General features: G+C 43.7%; 2 protein-coding genes across 6 annotated transcripts in view; both read left to right on the forward strand.

The window, feature by feature from the left end:
• Positions 1–39: 39 nt before the first annotated feature.
• On the forward strand, positions 40–14,798 carry RAB29 (RAB29, member RAS oncogene family). Of its 4 annotated transcripts, XR_010412203.1 has the most exons (7): positions 69–346; positions 427–640; positions 2,868–2,939; positions 3,842–4,023; positions 4,319–4,440; positions 4,735–5,150; positions 14,573–14,798. XR_010412203.1 is itself a non-coding variant. In XM_045876945.3 (6 exons), exons 1-6 carry the CDS (start codon positions 137–139, stop codon positions 4,844–4,846), a joined length of 912 nt encoding a protein of 303 aa, XP_045732901.2. In that variant the 5' UTR covers positions 69–136; the 3' UTR covers positions 4,847–6,814. The 4 variants fall into 4 exon arrangements, 3 of the variants coding, with proteins under 3 accessions (XP_064449996.1, XP_045732901.2, XP_045732900.1); XM_045876945.3 differs by lacking the exon at positions 14,573–14,798 and having other exon boundaries at positions 4,735–6,814; XM_064593926.1 differs by lacking the exons at positions 2,868–2,939; positions 14,573–14,798 and having other exon boundaries at positions 40–346; positions 4,735–6,814.
• Positions 14,799–14,950: 152 nt separating this feature from the next.
• NUCKS1 (nuclear casein kinase and cyclin dependent kinase substrate 1) overlaps positions 14,951–24,720 on the forward strand; it is a 33,407-nt gene continuing 23,637 nt past the window's right edge. Inside the window, exon 1 of one of the 2 annotated variants that reach the window (XM_045876948.3) lies at positions 14,951–15,107. In XM_045876948.3, the coding sequence (XP_045732904.1) occupies positions 15,091–15,107 (17 nt within the window). In that variant the 5' untranslated portion in view covers positions 14,951–15,090. The remainder of the gene's footprint in view (positions 15,108–24,720) is intronic. The other variant, XM_045876947.3, reaches the window with a different exon arrangement.

Consider the following 24,720-nt stretch of genomic DNA (forward strand, 5'->3'; position numbering starts at 1 on the left):
GCCCCGCACGTGACGCGTGCGGAGGGACGGGGATAGGCGGTCCGGTATCCCGGGAATCCACGTGTGAGCCGCCCTTTCCCCCGAATTTGGTTTGTGCCGGGCGGGGAGGACCCCATCATCTGACCCCGACTGTGAAATGAGCTGGCCCCGGGTTCAGTCGCCCGCCGGCACCGCTCCGGGGAAGTCCCGGTGGGCGAGGCCCCGCGGCGTCCCGTCCCGTTTCTCGGCAGCGGGGCGGGGCGGGGCGGGGCGGGGCGGGGGAGAAGGTGCGAACACGCCGGGGGCTCGGAGCTCGCGCCCTGTGCCCCACCCAGGCTGCGGCCGCGCGGGGAGGAAGCGCGTAAAGGTTGAGTGCAAAGTTTCCCTTTCTGCTTTCTCGTCAGAGCAGCCCCAACCTTGGCGGTGGGCTGCAATGCCGAACTTCAGTTTGTAGGGGCTCCGGAGCCGAAGGGGTTAAAGCAAGCGCCTCCCTTCCCCCAACCCCGCCGCCTCCTTCACCAGTCCGGCCGGCCAGCCATGGGCGGCCGCGATCACCTGTTCAAAGTGCTGGTGGTGGGGGACGCCGCGGTGGGCAAGACGTCGCTCGTGCAGCGATACTCCCAGGACAGCTTCAGCAAACACTACAAGTCCACGGTGGGAGGTGAGACGTCGCCGCGAGGGCGGGGTGGACCCCCGCGGCTGGGGAGCCGGGGGTTCCGTGGCCTTGTTCCTCGGGTCAGGAAGTAGGCGTCTGGGATCTTGGAGGGAGGACTTGCCGGGTGTTGGATCTGCACGTTTCTTTTGGGTTTTCCCCAGTTAGGTTCACCCAGTCCGAGCTGACCGCCTGGAAGGAGATTGGGCGAAGGTGTGAAGAGGAGGAATGGGGAAGGGAGGTTGAGGAAATACGCAATTGTTGCATTTCTCGGGGGAATTGGGAACTCAGGTCTCCTGCAGCCTTCCTAGCGGTCACCCGCAAATCTCTGCGATCAGCCGAGGCCGCTGGGACCCCTCGAGGAGGCCTGGTTAGGTGCCAGCTGGGGCTCTTGGCCTGCCTCTCACAGGTAGCTGATGAAGGAATAGAAAGGTGCTGTCTGCCTTAAGGATCCTACCTTTGTTTTGGGGATGCCTGAGTGGGAGAGCCCCTGAACCACACAATCTGATGCTCACCGAGGCTGATGAGCGGTGTGCATTTTTGTCCATGGATTGCTTAAATAAAGACAGCTAGAAATTATTCAAGGAATCTGACCTATCTTCCCACCCACCTTTCTCTCAAGCTGGGGAGGGGAAAAAGGAAGGGAACACCAAGAAGTTCATTCATTTCTTTCTAGGGATGGCCTTGGGCTCAACCTTTTTCTTTTTCCCCAGAAGTAGAAATGTCTTTTTGTTAAGGTCTTTAGTTGGGAAGAGCTGGTGAAGGGGGAGAGTTAACAAACATTAAGAGAACTTTTTTTAAGGAAAAAAAAAACCTGCGCTAGGGGCGCCTGGGTGGCTCAGTCATTAAGTGTCTGCCTTCGGCTCCGGTCATGATCCCAGGGTCCTGGGATCGAGCCCCACATCGGGCTCCCTGCTCCGCAGGAAGCCTGCTTCTCCCTCTCTCACTCCCCCTGCTTGTGTTCCCTCTCTTGCTGTGTCTCTCTCTGTCAGATAAATAAATAAAATCTTTAAAAAAACAAACAAAAACCTGCACTAATGTAAATTTTGAAGATGGGTGCTGGTGATCCTTGTGGAATTTTAAAAAAATTAACAAGCATTAACATTGCAATGAAAACATCCTCTTGAGAACATCCAGCAACATTTAGGGTTTGAAGTTTGAAAGACTATTTCTCCACCATTCTGCCCTCCACTCCTAAATAATATGAGAGCTCTTATTTCATGGGTTTGGTTAAAAGTGTTTCACTAATGAGTTTTTAGCAATTGCCCTAGTTTTCCTTTAGTAAAGAATAATGGCTCTGGCTAATTTTTTTTTTTTTTCAGTGTTTATTCTAAATTTCCCCTAGCTTTCATTTCTGTCACCGATGTGGAAAATGTACTTCCAAATCTGGGAAGTTACTCTGTTTCTCCTTCTCAAAAGGTTTCCCCCCTGGCATACTCTTTCACTTAGCTCCTGGAGTCTCAGCTTCTACAGATTCGAACACAGCTCTCAAGCACCCTCCATACCGTGTCTTCTTCCTTGGAATCCTCTGGGACCTCTTCCCTTGACCCTATCTATTACCACCCAAAGTAATCCCTACAGCCTTGTGGAGGGTGTAGAATTCCCCCCAGTGTTTTTCTCATAATACAATTGGATTAGAAACGAACAGTGAAATTGAATGTGGAAGATGCAGAATCCACCACACTTACCTCATTTCCCCCTTTTGCCCTATCATCCCTTCCCCCTAGAAAACCCCCTGGAACCTTCCAGAAACTTTAACTTGAGATTAGGAGTTGTTTTTATAATTGCTCCCACCCACCTATCCCCAGCCTTAGGGACTAATAGTATCAAATACATTAGTTTGTCCAGAGAGTAAAAGCTGAAGACCCCTTCAGAGAGTGGTAATGAATTATCTGTGCCAGAGGCACCTGGAGGCATGGCTGCCCCAGTCAGAAGACCATGTGAATCTTGATCTTGGGGTCGTGAGTTCAAGCCCCACGTTGGGGGTAGAGTTCACTTAAAAAATAACAATAATAATAATAATGATAAAATTAGAAATGTTTTAAAAAAGAAAGAATTGTCTGTTCCACACTTAAACCGTGCGTGTGGGCTCATCTCAACCCACTGAGAGTTTAAAAATAAATAGATACATAGGATTGGAGTTGTGTGTCTCTAGGGTTATAACTGCATATTTGATCTGAGCTTATTCATGGATTTTTTAAAGGTAAATTTTATTCAATTGTACATGTATTTTCAGTGGATTTTGCTCTGAAGGTTCTCCAGTGGTCTGACTCAGAGATGGTGCGGCTCCAGCTGTGGGATATTGCAGGTAGGCTGGGAAGATGGGATAAGAACCAGGGAAAAAATTTTGGTTTAATCAGCAAGCTCTCAGAAAAAGTGGGGTAGCAAAACCAGAAGTTTTTTGGGTTTTTTTTAAAGATTTTATTTATTTATTTATTTGAGCGCGAGAGCAAGAGTGGGGAGAGGGGCGGAGGGGCAGAGAGAAGCAGGCTCCCCACTGAGGAAGGAGCCCAATGCAGGGCTCCATCCCAGGACCCTGGGATCATGACCTGAGCCGAAAGCAGACACTTAACCGACTGAGCCACCCAGGCGCACCAAAACCAGAAGGCTTTTTCCTGGAGCTGGAATGATGGAGTTGTTCAGAGGACACATAAGCTGAGTGGATGTAGAGAGTTTGTAGATATTTTCTGTAGATGTTTTGCCCTGGATAAATGTAGAGCCCTTTGTCCCTGGGTGGAATGGCTGGCAGGGTGATAGATTGTCCAGACCGTGGGTGGGTGCTCTCACAGCAGAGGGAGGGTGCTTTTTCCAGCGTTTCAGGTGACCTTGGGTAGAAAGAAGATTCCCCAGAAAATAGAAACAATAATAGTAACAGGTGACTTTTACTATGTGCCAAGCACTTTCCTAAGCATTTGAGATTCAATGACTCGCTAAGCTTCATCACAACCTTGTGAGAAAAGCTACTGCTTCCATCCCCGCTCTACAGATGAGGAATCTGAAGCACTGAAAGCTTCCGTTGCCCAAAGTCCTACAGATAGTACATGACAGAGCAGGGATTTGGACTTGGGTGGTTTGGGTGCAGAATCTGGACTCAGCCACAGTGCATACCGCCCTCCCCCACGAGGAAGGTGGAAAGGGCAAGGTGTCGGAGGGGGATATGATACTGGTTCTCAGTATCACTTTCTCAAGGGCTCCCTGCTTTCTTCCCAGGGCAGGAGCGCTTCACCTCCATGACTCGACTGTACTATCGGGATGCATCAGCCTGCGTTATTATGTTTGATGTTACCAACGCCACGACCTTCAGCAATAGCCAGAGGTGGAAGCAGGACTTGGACAGCAAGCTCACCCTGCCTAATGGAGAGCCTGTGCCCTGCCTGCTCTTGGCCAACAAAGTATGTGGTCAAGTCTAGGAAAACGGGCCCTAGCCTCTCTCTGTGGTCAGAGAGTAAGCATGTCTAAAACGCTCTCTGATTCCGGGCATCCATTTCTCCCTTCTCAAATTGGCAAACCTCATCTCTACCTTCTTTCAAGGGATGCTGGGGCTCTCTTTGGGAAGAATGTTGGCCAGATTTTAGATGCCGGTGTTCTTAGCCACTGGTGGAAAGGTTTTACATCCAGAAGTATCTGAGCAGTGTTCCTATTCTCCAGAAGTTTATGGTGTTACCTTTTATGTACTCTCTTTGCCAGTGTGACCTGTCCCCTTGGGCAGTGAGCCGAGACCAGGTTGACCGGTTCAGTAAAGAGAATGGTTTCATGGGTTGGACAGAAACATCAGTCAAGGAGAACAAAAATATTAATGAGGCCATGAGGTGAGTAGCTCATGTTGTTCTGGGGTTAGGCACACAGATTCACCCACCTGCTGCCGCCACGCCCCTGGGACCTTCTTTTCCTGTTTCTGAGCAAACAAGAGCAGGCTGAGCCACTGGAATGCCAGCTTCTGAAGGTCAGGGATGCCACCCTTTCTCCTGAGATAATGGGGGGACGAAGGGGCATTTAAATTTCATGGCTTGACTGAATGCCATCTGGTGATAAGACAGACAGTGTCTACCATGTCTCCCTTTCTTCCCTCCAGTTTATCAGTCTTTTGTTTGTTTGTTTTTTAGAGTCCTCATTGAAAAGATGATGAGCAATTCCAGAGAAGATATGTCTTTATCCACCCAAGGGGACTATATCAATCTACAGACCAAGCCCTCCTCCAGCTGGGCCTGCTGCTAATAGTGTCTGGCTTGTTTTCCCTCCTATGTTTAGGAGGTCTTTTCATCTCTTCCCTTCGGATGCCCACCCAGCAATCTTATTAATCTTATTAAGTACGTTTGGACTGTCTCTTGCCAGTTATCCGGGAAGGAGGACCATCGCCACTAAGGAGAGACCTGGGACTCGTGTGCCTTTCTGCATCTCACAGGTTCCTACTTGCTGCCGGCTCCCATGGCTCAGTACCTTCTGTATAAGAAAAATCACCTTATCCCTCATTTTGTGACCCAGGATTTTGTGGGGAGCATTGGAAATCAGCACCTGTATTGTAAGGATCCTAATTGCCACCTGTTTTCGCGTTTCTTTTTCCATCTGACGGATGTGGATATCTCAGTCTGATCTGACTTCAGATTTCGAGGAAAATGAGAGCAAAGGGCATTTCCCAAATTCATCATAGGTTATTGCTTTCAGATTCTTTGTGTCTTGGACTTTGAATTTAAACCTCTGATTCTGAGATGGGCAAGGAGTGGGGCTGGATATCCATGGGTTCTGGGTCACAGGAGGTAACCCAAAAGTCACTATTTTTGAAGCTTCTAAAGTCATAACTGGCTTTCTCTTGTCTTGGCTTCAGGAATAGTCAAGCTTTTAAACTACCTGTTGTGTGTGATGAGAGCGTTTCTTTCCCCAAAGAAACAATTGTCCCATTAGGGTTTTCTAGTATCTCCCTACCGGTGGGGTGGGAGCGGGGTTCACAAGGTTTCTGGGTTGATGTCTTGATGCCTAATGCTGCGGGGTGACATCACTTGGCTGTGGTGCCCTGAAATAGGTCTGTTCCTTACCGCCCTGGGAGTCTGAATGGAAGAGGGAGAGGTTAACAGAACAAAATCCTGTGGGGCCGCTTGCTTCTGAGCACTTTGGGTGCCTAGCACTTACCAGCCATAGGAAACAAATTTTATGTACAGACCTTTGCCTGAGTGGGGAGAGTAGATAGAAAATCATTAAGTAATTTAAGTGCTAAATCGGGTAGGGTTTTTAGTATCACATCACTTCTCGACAGCTTCATTTGTTGAATTCTCACAGGATGGTGATTTATAACCTACCCAAAGTTATGAATATTCTTCGTGAACTCAGAGACCTAGAGTTCTTTGAAAGACACTTATTTTAAATGTGTGTCCTAAGTAAGTGGTTCCCGAATCAACTTATCAGAACCACCTGGGAAGTTTATTAAAAAAATTTTTTTTAAGATTTTATTTATTTATTTGACAGAGAGAGACAAAGCGAGAGAAGGAACATAAGCAGGGGGAGCGGGAGAGGGAGAAGCAGGCTTCCTGCGGAGCAGGGAGCCCGATGTGGGGCTCAATCCCAGGACTCTGGGACCATGACCTGAGCCGAAGGCAGACACTTAATGACTGAGCCACCCAGGCGCCCCTATTAAAATTTTTTAAAATAAAATGTGTACGTTTTAAGATTTCTGGGTCCCAAACTCAAGCCTCCTGAATCAAAATTTCCAGGGGTATGGTGTGGGAATGTATAGTTGTTGTTTTTCAAAGCCACCCAGGTCATTTGACCAGCCTGGTTTGGAAAACATTGCTGGAGAATTTGGTAAAGATGCAGAGACCCAGGCATTCCCTGAGTAAATGATCCTGGGTTTCCCTATGCTCTATTTGCTCTCCAGGTGATTCTGCTATACCCCAGACTTTGGAAACTGCTCTCCTAAGCAAATGATCAGAGGCCAAATATCAGACAGAGAACAGGAGCCAGGCCTTCAGTGGTGGTTGGTTTGTCTGTTTTTAATGCCAGTGACTAACTTTTGCACAGTGTTTTAAGACCTTGAAGTTCTCTTTTGTATTACCCTTTTCAAATAGGTTTTTACTACAATGATTCTGAAGATAAGTGGAATAGCAAATTCCCTTTATGTGAAAAGAAAACTGATTTTTATTTACTGGCTTAAACCTTTGCAAAGTCACAAATAAAGGCAAAATAAGTCTTGTATTCATGGGAGTTATTGGCTTTTAATGTGAGTTTATTAAAATGCTATTTTATACTGATAATTTAAGAGTATTAGGGAAATGGAGACTTTATTATTTATCTAATTTTTTTTAAGATTTTATTTCTTTATTTGACAGCTCAAGCAGGGGGAGCGGCAGGCAGAGGGAGAGGGAGAAGCAGGCTCCCCGCTGAGCAGGGAGGCCAATGTACAGCTCCATCCCAGGACCCTGGGATCATGACCTGAGCCAAAGGCAGACGCTTAACTGACTGAGCCACCCAGGCGCCCGTTTTTTAAATACCTTCTTTAAAAATGAAGGCAAATGTTATTCTATCTATTAATTTACTAGTATCAACTGCCTAATACTAATTCAGTACTTGATACAACATTCCAAATACTGCTTGGAAATGTGACCTTTGTGAAAAATTGAGTATGTTTTCTTTTCCTGTGTGTTGACTCAGGATTTACCTGCCTTTTCAAGCATTGCTGGAGGCAGGCCCTTCTGGATTTTCTCTCGTAAGTGGTGAGCATTATAGGGTTGAAACTAATTAAAGAAGAAATTGAAAATATAACTAATTGCTCTTTATGTCCCTATCCATAAAGAAAAGGGAAAACAATTGAAGATTTAAAAAAAGAGGGAAATATTTACATGATTAGAAATACAATTATACAAAAAATAATTATATCCTGTCATTTGGATGCTACGTCTTGGTACAATTGTTTGGAACATGAATATTGTTGTAGCCCTTCCCTAGAGAAGGTTCCATATTTGAGACAAGATGCCCCTCCAGCCACTCAGCTGGTCTTTGGACAAAAAGAAAACATAAGCATTTCCTGCAGAGTGTTTTTAAGAGACCCAAGGAAGGCCTGAGAACAGAGCTGTGGGATTGTGACTGCCCTGGCTTTGGACTTTTAAAAAAAATTTTTTTTAAGATTTATTTGAGAGAGAGAGCATGAGAGGGGGTGGGGAGAACCCTCAAGCAGACTCCCCGCCAGGTGCGGAGACTGATGCGGGGCTTGATCCCAGGACCCCGAGATCATGACCTGAGCTGAAATCAAGAGTCAGACGCTCAACCGACTGAGTCACCCAGGCGCCCCTACCCTGGCTTTGGACTTTGAACAGAATAGCTGAGTGACCAAACAAGTGGAGAAAAAGAGACCACAGGTCAAGGAAGGCCCCTCCGCAGTAAGTGATGATTTGCACTTTTGTTACTACTAATGAGCCAGAATTACTCCCAAGATGATTTCCTGAATTCATTTGCCTTAGCTATTCTAAGGTATGTTTGGGTTCCTCATTATGTCCTATCGTCTCCAGGGGTGCCTTGGTGGCTCAGTCCATGAAGCGTCTGCCTTCAGCTCAGGTCATGATTCCAGGGTCCTGGGATCAAACCCCACATTGGGCTCCCTTCTATGCAGGGAGTCTGCCTCTCCCCACCTTCATGCTTTCCCTCTGCTAGTGCTCTCTCGCGCTCTCTCTCAAATAAATAACTAAAATCTAAAAAAAAAAATTTCTCTGTCCTATCATCTCCAGATTTAACTCTTCCTTAAGTGGTCAGTCTTCTGTCCTCAGGACACTGTCCCATCTAACATGAGGCTTTTCCTGTCTCTGTCCATTTGTAAGCAGTAGTCTGCTTTTGACATGATCTAAGGCTATGGTTAGAAGGTATAAATATCTCCATGGTATTCTATCAGATCCATTGACAGTTGCCCAAGGAAACAAACCTCAGTGCCCTTTAACCTCTCCAAGAAGCTTCAGCTATGTAAGTGACTCATTTATGAAAGCCAAGTAATCCCCAAGGGTGCAAGTTGGAATAGGTAGAAAGCCCCTAGAAAGTGATGTGTGTTGAAAAGTACTATGTGTATTTTTGCTTCAGGCATAAATACCTGAGACTCGAGAATATATCTACATATGGCCTTCATTGGTAGAAAAACTGCCTTCTCTCTGGCTTTCAAGCATAATTTGAATCCTCTTGAATTTAATCTGCAGAGTTTCAGTATATAACAGTATTGCTCTGTATTAGGATTCACCAGGAAAACACAACTAAGGAGATATGTACATATGTAAAGGGATTTATTATAAGGAATTGTTTTGTGCGGTTATGGAGACTGGCAAGTCCAACATGCAGACTTGATGTTCCAGTTCGAGTCTCAGGGCTGGTAGGCTGGAGGAGCTGATAGTCCAGCTTGAAGGCCATCACCTGGGATAATTCTCTCTCACTCAGGAGAGGGTCAACTCTTTAGGCCCTCAACTGATTGGATGAGGCCCGTCCACATTTACGGAGGGTAATCTGCTTTACTCAGTCTACTGAGATGAGTTAATCTCATCCAAAAACACCCTCACGGAAACACCCAAAATGATGTTTGACCAGGTATTTGGGCACTCCATTGCCTAGTCAAATTGACTATCACCTACACTTCGAAGTACTTCGTTGTGTGATGGTAGTGTTTTGCTTTGTTTAAAGATTTATTATTTGAGAGAAAGCGTGCAGGGTGGGGGAGGGGTGGAGAGAGAAAATCTTAAGCAGACTCCTTGCTGAGTGAGGAGCCCCACACGGGACTCAATCTCACGACCCTGAGATCATAACCTGAGCTGAAATCAAGAGTCGGACACTCAACTGACTGAGCCACCCAAGCGCCCCATGATGGTAGTGTTATGATACCTTTTCTTCATACTCAAATTTGATTCATACTCAAAGTCTGTGTGATTAGGAATTAACTACACAGTAATGAGAATAAAGAGGAGAGAAGCAGTAGGAAGAGCAAGGAGATAAGGTAAGCATTTTATGATTGATCATGATGTGAAGAGGGCAGCCCAGTAGCACTGACTGCTAATATCTAATTTGATGTAAACTTCCCTCAGATTTGTGAGTTGTGTATGCTTCTTACGCTATCTTTGAAATAAGGCAAACAGTTCTTCACGTTTATGTTTGAGGGAACGATGTCTCAAAATTTGACTTAAAGGCAGCTGGTTGAATTTGTAATAAAGTCAAGACATAACTGCAAGTCTTCGAATTTCCCATCTCCATTCTGTCATTTAGGTTTCTGGGAAACATTTGACCTGAAAAACCTATTTTAGTAAGTAAGCCCAGGGGCGCTTGGCTGGCTCAGTCAGCGTGCAACTCTTGAGCTCAGGGTTGTGGGTTTGAGCCCCATGTTGGGTGTAGAGATGACTTTAAAATTTTTTAAAAATCTTTAAAGAAGGAAAATCAGTCCAAACATTTAGAGAAACAGAACTGACCCTTTTGGGGTTTGGAACTTCTGGTTTGTGTTAGCTTTTGAGACCATGTTCATGTATGGAATGGAGGCATGCATGTTTCCATATTAAGTTTGGGGCCCCAGTAAGTGCAGTTTGAGTAGAATGCAGTGCACTATATCCTAAGATATTTAATCAACAAGTTCCACTTTTTAAGATATGTCACCCAAATGCAGTGACTATCATTTAATTTTGAATATCAGCTATCTTATTTGCAAGTACAGGGATTTTAACCTCCTTTCCATTTTCAACTGTTGCTGCCAGTAGCTAACATCTGAGTACTGCTATAAGCTAAGTATTCCCCTTAAGCCCTTCACATGGATTATTTTTATTTTCACAACGACCCTATGATAGGTATATACATGGAAACGGAGGCACAAACAATTCAGGCTTTGCCTAGGGTTAGACAGCTAGCAAGTGGCAAACTGATTTTTAGCCTCAAGCAGTATGACTCCAGAAAATGACCCTTCACTATGGAATACACTGCATCTCATTTTTTATGTGTGTGGTTTTTTTGTTGGTTTTTTTTTTTTTTTAAGATTTTATTTATTTATTTGAGAGAGAGAGAATGAGAGAGAGCACATGAGAAGGGGGAGGGTCAGAGGGAGAAGCAGACTCCCTGCCGAGCAGGGAGCCTGATGCAGGACTCGATCCCGGGACTCCAGGATCATGACCTGAGCCGAAGGCAGTCGCTTAACCAACTGAGCCACCCAGGCACCCTATGTGTGTGTTTGGTGGTGGCATCCTTGAATTTTTTCCATATAACAAATGCTCAGTATGACAGAAACAAAGAGTAATTTATTAAGTGTGTATACAGATTTTTTAATACTTTGATCATGAAAAATTCTAAGTCTCGGGGCGCCTGGGTGGCTCAGTTGGTTAAGCGACTGCCTTCAGCTCAGGTCATGATCCCAGAGTCCCAGGATGGAGTCCCACGTCGGGCTCCCTGCTCAGCAGGGAGTCTGCTTCTCCCTCTGACCCTCCCCCCTCTCATGCTCTCTGTCTCTCATTCTCTCTCTCGCAAATAAATAAAATCTTAAAAAAAAAAAAAAAATTCTAAGTCTCATGAAGGAAAATGAAGAAGAAAAATCCAATCCACCCATAGTCCCACAACCCAAACAAAACCCCTATTTGCAGAAATCCACCTAACCGTAGCTCTTAACACTCTTTAAAGTAGAGAGGAAGAAAGAAGTCTGGAGCAGAAGAAATATACACAAGAAAATGAAATTAAACGTTTAAATTGACTGTGGCCCAATCTTTTTCTGGCTGTGATCTGAGGGCAGAGGAGCATCCTCCTCAAACCATGAACCTGCCTCCAAGGCTACTCAGCCTCTGGGGTTGTAGAAAGACGAACCAGACACAGAGCCCTTCTGTCCCATCCTTTCAATCTTATGAGTATGGTGGAGCAAGAATCAGCAGTTTGGAGGTAGAAGTTAAAAAAGAAAAAAGCCTAGGAGACGTTTTCTTTAACTTCCTGGCAGGGTCTTCAAAGATAGGTAGCTTTCTGTGGTCCTGTGGTCCATAGAAGTAGTGTCTGTCTTTAGATCTAGTTGGATGACTTTCATAAGGTCACAGAACTAGAAGTGCCCAGGACAGAGTAAGTGCTCAAAATTTGTTATAAATCTCCCAGCCACTATAGCATAGCCTTGAAGGAAATGGGTCTTTGTTAGGGACAGGGAAGAGTCCTCAGTCCATCGCCCCAGCACTGCCACTTCTTAGCGTCTTAAGCCCTAACGGGAGAAGGAAAAGACTGCTTCCCAAAATAGAACTACAATCCTAGGGAAATTAAACACTGAGTTTAAAAGGCCCATTAAATCTCAATTTCCAGGGAAAAGGAATGACTGTCTTTTCTGTCTCCTTACCTTTTTTTTGTTTTCATAGTTTTATGATGTATATTGTCCGTTCAGTGTTGTCTGACGCTGCTTTTAAAGTCTAGCCTATTGTATGATGTCTTCAGTTTTCCAACAAACCGGTTGTGGCTGAGACATGTGCCTACAGCAGAGCATTTGGGGATGGACAAGAGGGAACTGACCTTGAAGACTGCATTCCAGGTTCTGGTAGCCAGGGAGACAGTGTTGGAGCTCCTGAGGGCATAATTCAGTACTTGTCCACTAAAAAGTAAACTAGAAATTCAAATAAATCTTCAGTTACTTTCTTCTTAAGAGAGTTTGTTGAAATATTTAGTGAATGAACAAGCAAATGGAGGGAAGATGTTAGCTGAAGCTGCGGTGAGGAGAGAGTCGGGTATGACCCTCACCTTGGAAGAGGAAGAGCCTTAATTCAGTGGCCGTCTATCAGTTGGCCTTGAACTAAACTAGGAGGGCAAGGCCTGGAAGACCTGTCCTGAACTTTCCACCTGCCTGGACATGTTGGCTATGGCCACTTCCTTTTATTACCTAAGGAATGAGTAACAAGAATATCTCTGCCTCATCTCACAATACTAAGTAAAGGTATTTTCTAAAATAACAGCAATCTGCCCTAATAAAACAACCTTCAACAAAGTCACTCATGATCATTACACCACCCCAGTCTCTGCATTGGGATTTTTAACAATCATATGCTTGACAATATACTTAGTCAAAATATATTCAGGCACTGATTAAGGATGCTTACTACCAAAAAACCCAGAAATGTTGGCAAGAATGTGGAGCCCTTGTGCCGGGTTGGTGGGGATGAAAACGGTGCAGTTGCTGTGGAAAATAGTATGGAGATTCCTCAAAAAATTAAAAACAATATGACCATATGGTTAGCAATTCCACTTCTGGGTATATACCCCAAAGAACTGAAAGCAGGGGCTCGAAGAGATATTTGTACACCCATGTTCACAGCAAAATTATTCACAATAGTGAAAAGCTGGAAGCAACTCAAGTGTCCACTGACAGTTGAATTGGTAAACAAAAATGTGGCTTATACATACATTGAAATATTATTTAGCCTTTTTTTTTTTTAAGATTTTATTTTTTATTTGACAGAGAGAGACACAGCAAAAGAGGGAACACAAGCAGGAGTGGGAGAGGGAGAAGCAGGCTCTCTGCCGAGCAGGGGTCCCAATGCAGGGCTCGATCTCAGGACCCTGGGACCATGACCTGAGCTGAAGGCAGATGCTTAACGCCTGAACTACCCAGGCGCAACTATTCAGCCTTTAAAAAGTAAAAAATTTTGATACATGCTAAAACATGAATGAACCTGGGAGACATTAGGCTAAGTGAAATCTGTCAGCACAAAAGGATAAATACTATATGATTCTACTTATATGAGGTTTCTAGAGTAGTCAAATTCATAAGAAAAGAAAGTAAAATGATGGGTGCCAAAGTCTGGGGAGAGAGGGAATGGGGAATTAGTGTTTAATGGTACAGAGTCTCAGGAAGATGAAAATGTTCTGGAGACAGATGGTGGTGAGAGTTGTACAACAATGTAAATGTACTTAATGCCACTGAACTATATACACTTAAAAATAGTTAAAATGGTGAATTTAATGTTTGCACTTTTTTACTACCCACACACACAAATTCAGGGAAGAATGGGTAGAGTGACATGGCTAAAGGGAGAAGATAACTTGTTTAATGCTTCACTGGTGGACTGTGACTTTCTCTTCCCTTAGAGAAGCCAGATTTTATAAGGGCAGATTTTCAGGAGGCAGACAGTGCTAGGTTTGTTTGTTTATAGAGTGTATCTTCAGTTGGTTATTAACAGGCTGCCTTGGCAGGCATTGAAATTTATTTTACAATAGTGGAGTAAACCTTAGTCATTCCCATAGGATCCTCAGCTCTACCTCTGAGAATTTTAGGCGTCCAACAAACGTTCATGAATTTAAATGAAATGATCTAAGCGACCTTAGGTTGTCTTGAGTCTTGAGCCAATCCCACCCACTCCTACCCAAGGATCAGGTCATTTTTCAAAATTGAATTTAACAAATACGTAGATATTGCTTACTGTGCACTGGTGACCGTCCTAGGGGCTTTTCATATTTCAACTAATTTAATTCTAATAGCCCTATGAGGTAAGTATTTTTGTTCCCCATTTTACACTTGAGAAAACTGAGGCACAGTGAGGTAAAGTTCTACAACTACTAAGTTGTGGACCTGAGGTTCAAACCAAAACACGCTGTAGCCCCAGAGCACATGCTTCTAATCATTAAGCTCCTGAAGTAATGTCGGAGACTGGGACTCTAATGACCCTGAAGTGGATCTCAAGGTCCAGAATGGAGCATGGAAATTGGGAGTGAAGTTATTCCTTGATTATGATCCTGCCTCCCTGCTCCAACAGCGGTTGGAGTCCCTGAGGGCTAATGCTGAAGTCAGGGGAAAGAGCTTGCGCGTTTAGGGTCAAAAAATTTTTGAACCTATGGAATTTCCCTCCAATTCTGAAGCAGCCCCTTGGTGACGAATCAGCTGCCTATCCCACGGGTTTTGCTATTAGTGCAGTCTCTAGATGATCAAGGCAGGCGAAATGAAACATCATTAAACTACCACTAAATGACACTGAACCCTATGTAAATCTTTTTTTCTAGTCGTTCCAAGATGCAACCCAAAACGAATCTGCAATTCCGGAGTGGAAACCAGGGGGCGGGCCAAGCAGCGACCATTTTTGTTTTGCGGCCGTGCGCTCTCAGAGCATCTTGACTAACAGGACCCCACGGAGGAGGTGGGGCCTATCAGTGCGCGGGGCGGAGCCTGGAAGACGTGATGATTCAAACGGGCTAATAAGCTCGGCGCATCTGGCAAAACCCGCCAATGACCGGGCGTGATGGGGCGGAGCCCACGAGCCCTAGTGCGCTTGGTTGCACCGCGGCTTTGGCGCATTTTCGGCTGGTTTGATTCATCCATTTTGAAGAGACGGGGGAGCGGGGGGCTCGTCTGATTAAGGGGCCCTGAACCAAGAAGCAGCGGAGTTTGAGAAGCCAGCAGTTCGGGGTTCGGCGGCAGCGGCCCCATCGGCCGAAGTTGGGGGGGGTGGGGCGCCGAGCGCGCGGGGTGGGGGGGGTCCTGGTCTTTGGCTTCTCGACTCGGTCCTGTTTCGACAGCGAACATGTCTCGGCCTGTCAGGTCAGTGCGGAGTCCGAGGCCTGGAGCGGGATGGAGGGGGTTGGGGGTGAGTGGTGAAGGACTGGGGGACAGAAGCCTGCAGTCGGCCCTCTCCGGTGCCACGCGCGGCCTCCTCCCTTTCGGGGCCCGCGCGCGCCCTTGAGCGTGGGGGGCCTTGCTGGCGCGCGGGGCTACGCGGGGGTGGCGGCCGCGCGCCCATGCGCGCGCTCCTCCCCGCCCCGCGCCGCTGCAGGGCTCCGGGCTGCTCTGCTGCCTCCCCCACCCGCCGCACTGGAGCGGGCGGGGTGTTCCCTGAACCGACAGCGGCCGGAGGGGGAGGGGTGTGAAGTCAGTGCCCCCACCCAGGCCCCACCTCCTCGGGGCCAACCCCTTGGAGCCTGCGGGGAGACGGGCCGAGTCGGGCTCGGGCTCGGCTCCCCACCCCACCTTAAGTGAGGAGGGGCTGAGACGCCCGGGTGGCTCCTTGCCCCCTCTGCTTGCGTGGGGGTGGGGGAACTCAGCCCTCTTTCTCTAGCGGACGGGGGTGTTCCATGCAAAGGGGGAGGGGCAGCACTGCCGCCCGGCCCCGCCTCTGTCCTCCAGGGTCGCTGCAGGGCCCCGCCTCCCGGATTGGGCCGGGCGTGGGCGGGACCCGTTCTTTTCCCCTCCGGCAAAAGTGAGAGCTCGGGACTGGGCCCTGGAAAATAATGACTGCTGCCTCTCCCCCGACTCGGAGTTCGGAGCGGGTTAACCGCCCCCTCCCCCCACGTCGAGCTCGCTGTTTCCCTCCGACTAGAAATGTCCTTCCTCGGGGAAACGTCCCTACTCAGGAAGGTGCGGGTTAACAGCACGACCCAAATCCCGTGTGGTTCTCGTTCCCGCTGCCTGTCTCTACGCTCACTCGGCGTACGTGTCTCGGATGTTTTTGTAACTCTCTCTTTCCCCCCCAAATAACCTAATAATAAAGGGACTAGATTCAGGTAACCAGTAGACTTGATTCTGAGAATTTCAACAAGTTTGCTGTTCCCAGCGGACGGTGGAATCGCCCTTCGCCGTCCTCCTGGCTGTTGTATGGAATGTGCCATTTATGGAGGGGTGTGGCTTAATCCAATGTGTTGAGGCCTTTAGGAGGAGAGCTGTTGCCAATAACTGTTACTTTCAATGTAGTGTCCGTGACGCTTTCGATGTAAGGGATCGGCTGCTTCGCATGGTGTTTTCTAGATATATAGGTAAAGGTTTAGATTCAAAATGTTTTAACAGTTGTTGCTTCCCCTTCTTCATTCCAAGTTTTGTGAGAAACGGAAGTATTTTGACCTAGAGCTCTAAAGAGAGGTTTGGAACCCGGGAAAGGGTTTTGTTCCACACCGTTCTGTCTCCTGACTAGAGCATCCGTCTCCAACCGGTGGTGCTATGGGACTGCATACTTCCACGCTCGGGGTGGGCATGAGGAGAGGGCTAACTAACTCCCTGACTGCTTTTCTGCCTTCTAATTTCTACCCGCATCTCTGATAACTCCCCATCGCCACCGGGAAGAGTTTTGCCCACTTTCTGGCAAGGAGTCTGGATAGATTTTTCAGATTATAGTATGCATACTTTTTTTTTTTTTTTGGCATGAAAATTGTTGAATGTATCCCATCAATTTATGTAGAATATTTTCTTTAGGATCAGGTTAAATAGACAATATCGTAATAAAGATTTGATTCATCTGGATTGGATCTCCTGTCTCTGGAAGTAAATTACTGTGTGGTGAAATTGGACTATTTTTTTCTACCTTTCCACTTCGGTTCACTAGGTTTTGATGACTTTTTATGTTATTGTTGTGACTTTATTATACTCATCTGCCTGAATTTGTGTTCCCAGATTTAGATATTGGGAGCACGAACAGAATTTTTTCATTCGAAAACGTTGATTTTTTTTTTTTAAATATCACCAGGTGGGGATATATTGAGCATGGGTCTGTCCGTTTTTTGGAGACTTCACAACTTTTTTCTTGTTCATTATGTTGTTAAAAGTAATTTTAACTATTTGCCCCTAATTGAAGAATGAAATTAATATATTGGCTTTTGGGGTCACTTTCATATTATTAATTTTAAAGCAACTTGGTTTCTGATTATATATTTTAGTGATTAAAGTCTCTTTGTAACTTTTTAAAAAGTTTTTAATATACTCATGAGCAATAATAAAGCAGAAATAATTAAACTTGAGTTTGGTGGTTTGTTAAATTTTGCAATAAAGTCCTGTCTTAGGGAAGTGCTTTTGTTCCAAGGTGTAAATGAAGAATCTATATACCTGAGGGCATTTAACAAAAAATTAATGATAGACATTGACCAGATATCAGAATGATCAACCTGTTTAAAAAACCCCCAAAAAAGCACAAGTTGGAAAATAAGTGAGCACATCTTCTTTTAGGGCATATTTCTGCCCTTTAGGGCCTATATATAATTTTGGAGGTTTTTCTGGTGTTCATATTTACTGTAAGTATTATTCATTTTAATACTAACCAGAGCATTTAAAGAAGAGTTAGAAATGTACTAATGGCTACTTGACACCAATTTCCATGTGCGGGGAATGATGAACTGATAAGCTGGAGCAGGTTTTTCCATAGATGTGTGCAACACATCTAAGTAGTTTTATTCATACAGTATTGCTGTCTCTACCTTTTACAACATCTGACTCATTGTATATAAATGAGAGCTCAAATATTTTAGGCCTTGGGTTCAATTTTATAGCATAAAATTATAATCTTGGCGCTAGAAAGAAATTTAGGCAAATTCATTTTACAAGTGACTTAATGGGGATCTGGACAAGTGAAGTGTCTTGCATCACACACTGGATGTAGAGGTTGGGCCTAGAACCTAGATTTCTTAATTCTCAGGCCTGCTTACCTTCACCCTTTCTGAATAGTAATCACTTTACCTTCGGCCTGATAAGTATTGATGTTGTAGTATACGGCACTTTTTTTCAAAGTGCTTTCATGATTCTTGTGAGGAAGGAAAGAAAATGCTGTTACTTGTAAAATATGAGGAAGAAAAATCAGAGATTTACTGACTTGTCCAGACTTGAAACCAGGTTTCTTGAAATTCAGCTTAGTGTATTCTTCAAAGACCCTCTTCCCTTATTGAAAATGACCAAGTCATTCAGATCAATGTTTGCTCCTTTCTTCAGAACATAACTTGATATCTAGTTGTTTTTTGTTTAGTACTTGAGATTGCAGGGAACCTTTAACCTTGAAAGTTTAGATGTGAAAGCATAGGTTCATACTGGTTGATAAAAAGTTACTTTAAATAAATGTTTTAAATAGCAGTTTTGTTCAACTCAATTTAAAATAATTTTCAGAGATACTTTTTAACTAAAAGTATGTTTTTGAAAAACTAAAAACTTCAGAGATGAAGTCCAGTTCCTTCAGTTTGCCAGTGATGACTTTGAAGCCAAAGGAATTAAAGTGTAAAAATAGTTGCAAAACTATTTAAACTGCATGAGTTTTAGCTATTCTGCTTGCTACTAGATTTGCATTGACTATATTTGATTCCACATATAATGTAGTAACAGGTCTGCAATCCCTGTATAGTTTGAAACCATTGGGGCCATGTGTGTTTTGGAAGTTCAGTTATTTTCAAAAATTTTTCAAGTAATGATGCCTATACTGTGCATTAATGGGCTATCACCATTGAGTTCTGCAGTAGTACTTCTGTAATCAAACACCTTAATATCTCTGTAATAAAACTGAATTTTCACACTAAAAAAATGCAACTAAAAGCCCTCTCATTGTTCAGGTAAACCTGAAACATTTGGTTTTCAGAACTTTTTGAATTTCTAAATTGTGGATTAGAGATTGTGGACTTTTAACAGAAGTACTTTTTCAACCTTCAATTTTAGAAAAAATAAAATCACATCAAAACTCAAAAGAACAATCACTGAGCAACTTTTTTTGTGCCAAATTTTCTTCCAGAAACTTTACACATATTTCACATTCTTCAAACAACTCTTCAAGCAAGGTATATGTTACTCCCGTCGCATATGTAAGGTAGCTGAGGCTTGGCTAAATTAACTGGCCCAGTTGACCTGTGAAGAGGTAAAGCGGGAATTCAAATCCAAGTGTGACCAAGCCACAACCAATGTGATCTTCCCCGTGAGACACATTGCCACAGGGTGTTACTCTTTTTCATGGTAGTAGCGCATTTTGCCATCTTTGGAAGGGATTACAGTTCATAATAGGACTTTGATGGGGAGGACCAACTTTAAAATGGGGGAGGAGGGTGAAAATTTTTTTTGGAAGGAATAGGAGAATATGTGAAGGGGTTAAAGGAAGATAACTTGAATGGAGAGGGAAAAGCAGTGAAATAGTATAACACCTGGGGGGAGAAATGTGAACGTTAGATAAGTGGCATTGCTTTCAGTATGTATAGATTTTGTAATACAAGGGCATTTACTCCCTGACTAAATTAAGTGAATAGATTTCAAAACCACCTAAAGGACACTACAAGAAAATTAATGGACTCATTTTACATACAAGTATAGATGCAGAAACGCCAGAGTATTAGCTAACTGAATCCAATGTGTATTAAAAATAAATGTGATCAAGTAGGATTTGTCCCAGGAACAAAACTTAAAATCTGTTACTGATACATCATATTAAAAGACAAAAAGAGGGGACACCTGGCTGGCTCAATCAGTAGAGCATGTGACTCTTGCTCTTGGGGTCATGCGTTCCCGCCCCACATTGGGTGTAGAGCTCACTTTAAAAAAATAAAGGACAAAGGAAAAACATGGCATTTGGAAAGGTTCAACACCCATAGTAAAACTGAGTATGATAAAATTAGGAAAATTAAGATTAAAAATTGGAGTTGATTTAACTTGACAAAAGTTACAAACTAAGGTAAGTGGTTGAATTTTTAGCGTTTTAAATAAAACTAATGGTTGGGGGGAGGTAACATGGTGCAGAGAAAGAAATCCAGGGATCAGGCAATGTAGGCTCTGGTTTCTACTTAGGGATGGAGATGTTGCACTCCATTAGAAGAATAGTAGCTTGCCTTTACAAAGCATTTTATAGTTTTCCTAGGTTTCTTTCAACTCTAGAAATAAAATTAAGGAAAAAGTAATTTTGAATAAAGAAAGGGCAATTGGTTTTATTGTGCATATGGCCTGTTTTTCCCAGAAGTACAAAACAAGGTCACCACCGTAGTGTGTAATTCTAGGACACCATCTCCTAGTCCTGTGAATGGTGCTCCTCTGGAGTTAGTAAGAATTAGAGCTTGCACAGCCAGATGGGTTGCTTTGCAAACTTCAACTACTTGAACTTAATAATAATGAAGCTATTGAGTATGCCATGAAATGCTACTTTTGTTTGCATTTTTAAATTCTCAGCTGCAAAGATAGGAATAAATATGATCTCATTACTCCAGATTATGAAGAAGAAGCTTTTTGGATTGTTGAGATGAGAGCTAGCACTTAACAGACCGCCATGTTGTGCACAATAGAAACCATTGGAGTCAGCACAGGATCACTTTGGTCAAACTGGGGCATCCCCTTGTTTTTTGTTTTTGTTTTTTAAAAAACCTATTTCTATCTAGATTCTGAGAAGTAGAACTGATGGTTAGAGACTTGCATTGCCATATTTTTAGATAACTACTATCTAAATAGCCATAATTACAGGTCTTTGAAATACTTTAGTCAGAGAGACCACAGGTTGCCAAAGAATGTTTCTACTGGGTGTTGCATATTTTCAGGTGCTGCTTCGTGCATGTCTATTTTTTTTAATTGTGCCCCTCTCCAGTTACTTGCTAAGCAAGGTGATCTTCAAGGAGATTTCATCTGTCAAGCTAAAATGACCCAGAAGATGAACTACTTGAGAAAGTAAACATTAGCTCCACTTAGAAATAAAAAATCCACTCTGCCATTCATTGGGCTGGAATAGCAAACATGGCTGGCTGTCTTCCACAGATAAGCTGCAGCTGTAAGACTTAGATCAATCCTCTTTCAAGTGACTACTGCTTTCCTACTAAGAAATTATTCTCTAAAAGCAGAGACTATCAGAAACTTTGCTGTTTGAAATTAGTAAGAATGAAACCCCACACTTCTGTCAGAGCTAGGTCCTTTTGACTTGGGAGAACTCCTTTTACAACTTAAGAGCTTCAGATGAGGAGCTGCTGGACCCAATTCCACATCCAGCTTAACTTCTCTGCCAAGAAGTAGGACCCAGTTGTGGTCAGACCTGATGTTAACCCCATTAAACACATTGTCCCTGTGCTTTGAGCCTATCAAGATACTGCTTTATTTAAATTTCCCCTAAAATCTACCTTTCCCCAAACGCTTTTGTTTTCCTCTGTATGGTGAGGTACTCCACACTTGATGTGCCATTGCCTTCATTGTAATGAGTCACTAAACCTGACAGCCTGCAGATTTGTGGCAGGTGGTTGAGTTAAGACTACTGAAAGAGTCCACTGAGGTTCCCGAGACACTCTGCTGCAGACAGGACTCTACAGGGTAGTGTGCGCTTCTGAGGCCCCTTCAGTCTGACCTGCTTGAGGTTTCTCTGTCCCTAAATGTATAGGTTTTACACTCAACTTACATGTTGGGAAAAATCTAGCCCGTTTTATTTAATATTTTTTACTCACTGAAATTTGTGTTCGTGACCTTTAGACAAAATATTTTCCTATATGGAGAGATATGGTGGAACTGAATATTTTTTAGGAATAAGTGTCCTATTATTTATTCATCTGGACTGAAACATTAGCAAGTTGATACAAGATTTAGTAGGGGATTATGACAGTGAGCTAATAAACACCTGCCTGGCTCATCATTCAAAACTCCTTCACTACCTCCCCTTTTCTGCAGAAATTAGAAACTCCATCCAAGAAACCTAGGACTGCTTTCCTAGAATGTTCATTTTATTATACTTAACTGTTTTCTTGCATCTTGTGATGCTTTGAATTTTACATTTAGTTGTAACAGAATGATACAAGATACAGTCAAAGGAATAAATCTTAGCCAACTTGAAGCTTAAGATGAATGAAATGCTTGTAAGAAGTTAGTCTTGAGTTCAGGTATCCTGACTTCTGTGAACTATTCTTAATGTCCTGAGAAAATTTGGCATATGAATAATCTTTGAGGAATAGAAGAATGGAGAGAGACAAAGGGAGTAGTGTAGTGATACAGGAACTTTATGTAGTTAGGCAGATTTGTGAAGGATCAGGAAGGGAAGGTTTGAGAGGTTACAGGCAACAACAGTGCCCTGTGGGGTATTGGTTCAGATGGGCTTGAGTTGGAAAATTGGCTTTATTACTTAATAACTTGCAGTGGTAGGAAAGTTACTGAGCCTATTTGAGCATTAGATTCTTCAGATAAAATTGAATTCACATTAATTAGCTCCTCTTGTGAGATTGTGAGGATTAAATGAGAATTTAGGTGAAGTATCTGGTGCATCGTAGTAACTGCTGTTGTAGTAATTTTAAATTCAGCGTGGGCTCACAAAAAGCCAGTCTCAGGTCAGTAGTCTTCCTAATGCTGGCTTTCAGGGATATCACAAGCATTGGATTCAAATTTTGTTTTTAAAATATTAAAGATCAAAGTTAAGCAGGTTTCTTTAATGCAGGACTTTCAAAGCTTTCACTTGTTTAAGGAGGTGATAATACCCAAATTGATCTGGCCAGGAAATCTTTAGAAAACCTATCTTGAAAACAGAAGTTGGGAAAATCTGTAATGAGAAAATTCTTTAAATTTGAAATTATAGGACAACTTTATGCTCTTACAATGCTGCTTTTACTTTTTACTCGCTGTGTCTTATTTTGTGGTTCCTGGGAATATTTCGTTCAGACAAAAAACGTTTATTTTTTAGAAGCTTAACTATCATTGGTTTAAATGAACCCTTTTTTTTTTTTTAATTAGAGTAAAAGAATACTGTAAAAATACTGGGTTTCTCTCTTTTTATACATTTTTTAAAAAGATTTTATTTATTGGGGCCCCTGGGTGGCTCAGTCAGTTAAGCGTCTTCCTTTGGCTCAGGTCATGATCCCAGGGTCCTGGGATCCAGCCCCACATTGGGCTCCCTGCTCCATGGGAAGCCTGCTTCTCCCTCTCCCACTCTCCCTGCTTGGTTTCCTGCTCTCGCTGTCTGTAAAATAAAGAAAATCTTAAAAAAAAAAAAAAAAAGATTTTATTTATTTGTCAGAGAGCGAGAGAGCACAAGCAGGGGGAGGGGCAGGCAGAGGTAGAAGCAGGCTCCCCGCTGAGCAGGGAGCCCCATATGGGAGTTGATCCCAGGACCCTGGGATCATGACCTGAGCTGAAGGCAGACGCTTAACCTACTGAGCCACCCAGCATCCCTATCTCTTTTTTTTTTTTTTTTTAGAGAGAGTGAGTGAGTGGGGCGGGGCTGGGGGGGTGCACAGAGAGAATCTTAAGCAGGCTTCACCCCCAGCCCAGAGCCCAACTTGAGACTCAGTCTCATGACTCTAAAATCATGACCTGTGCGGCAGTCAAGAGTCGGACCCTTAACTGACTGAGCCACCCACGAGCCCCCTGGGTTTCTCTTTCAACAAGGATTTTGACAGAGCTTCACATGAGGTCCTTGTGGGAAAAATGAAGAAATGTAGGCAGAATGCTAGTTCACTGTGATGGACTTGGACCTCAATAGCCATACCCAGAGAAGGCAGATGAATAGATTTAGGTCAGCCTAAAAGAACATTTCCACTGATGCCTTAAAGGACTTTGTTCTTGGCCAGTGTTGATTAAGTTTGCAGGTAATAGGAAGTTGAGAAGTTAAATAATATGTTGAAATGAAGTACAAAAAGGTCTTGCATCTTGGGAAAAGGAGGCTTTGGTTATTGGAATTGCAACATCCAGTACGTTCTGTGATATAACAGCCCAAAAGGCAATTGAGATCTTGGATTACATTAGTACAAACCCAGAGTAGAACAGGAGGAGGAAATTTGTAATCCTGATCTCCCTCTGTCCTCCGCATACACCTTTGTAAACCTTATTGTGTTGTTACGATTAGATTGGGGCACTACTTGATAAACTTTACTAAATCCCAGGTGGTATGCAGGGTAGTGACTAGGTCATGAGGATGCTTGAAATAAGTCACGAGGAAGGGTTGAAGGAACCCTAGTATTTAGCCCTGAAGAAAAAAGTGGAAACTGTCTTATAAAGTGTAAGGGCTACTCTGTGGAGGAGGGGTTAGATTTAAACCATGGTAATCCAGGAGGTAGACATGACAGAATCGGTGAGTGGACTTTAGAGGCAGATTTAGTGCCAGATTTCACCTTCTGGGTCATGAGAGGTTCTTAGGATTCCCTTCTAGGGACATTTGTTGCTAGGATAACAAGTTTGGGATAAGATTGGATTAGATTGTCAAAGGTCTAGTAGTTCTAGGACATATAATACACCTGGTGTCGTCATCATCACCATACTTCCTGCCCCACCACTAGCCACCAAACTTGGGTCAATTTTATTAGTGCTTAAACTTGAAAAATCAAGTTTTTTAAAAAGATAGGAAATTAGGGGTCCCTTACTGGCTCAGTTGGTAGAGCATGCACTCCCTTGATCTTGGGGTCAAGATCACACATTGGGGGTAGAGGTACTTTAAAGCACCTGGGTGGCTTAGTCGGTTGATTTCAACTCAGGTCATGAACTCTGG

This window comes from Mirounga angustirostris, unplaced genomic scaffold (assembly GCF_029215605.1).
Source record: "Mirounga angustirostris isolate CCGP_5_RB_7025 unplaced genomic scaffold, mMirAng1.0.hap1 SCAF_6, whole genome shotgun sequence".
Lineage (NCBI taxonomy): Eukaryota > Metazoa > Chordata > Mammalia > Carnivora > Phocidae > Mirounga > Mirounga angustirostris.

Excerpts from the sequence above, each read along its gene's own strand:
- RAB29 (XM_045876945.3), top strand. The coding sequence starts at position 137 with ATGAGCTGGCCCCGGGTTCAGTCGCCCGCCGGCACCGCTCCGGGGAAG. Across the intron at positions 347-426 it reads CGGGGAGGAAGCGCGTAAAG|TTTGTAGGGGCTCCGGAGCC; the intron begins GTTGAGTGCAAA and ends GCCGAACTTCAG. Across the intron at positions 641-2,867 it reads CTACAAGTCCACGGTGGGAG|TGGATTTTGCTCTGAAGGTT; the intron begins GTGAGACGTCGC and ends ATGTATTTTCAG.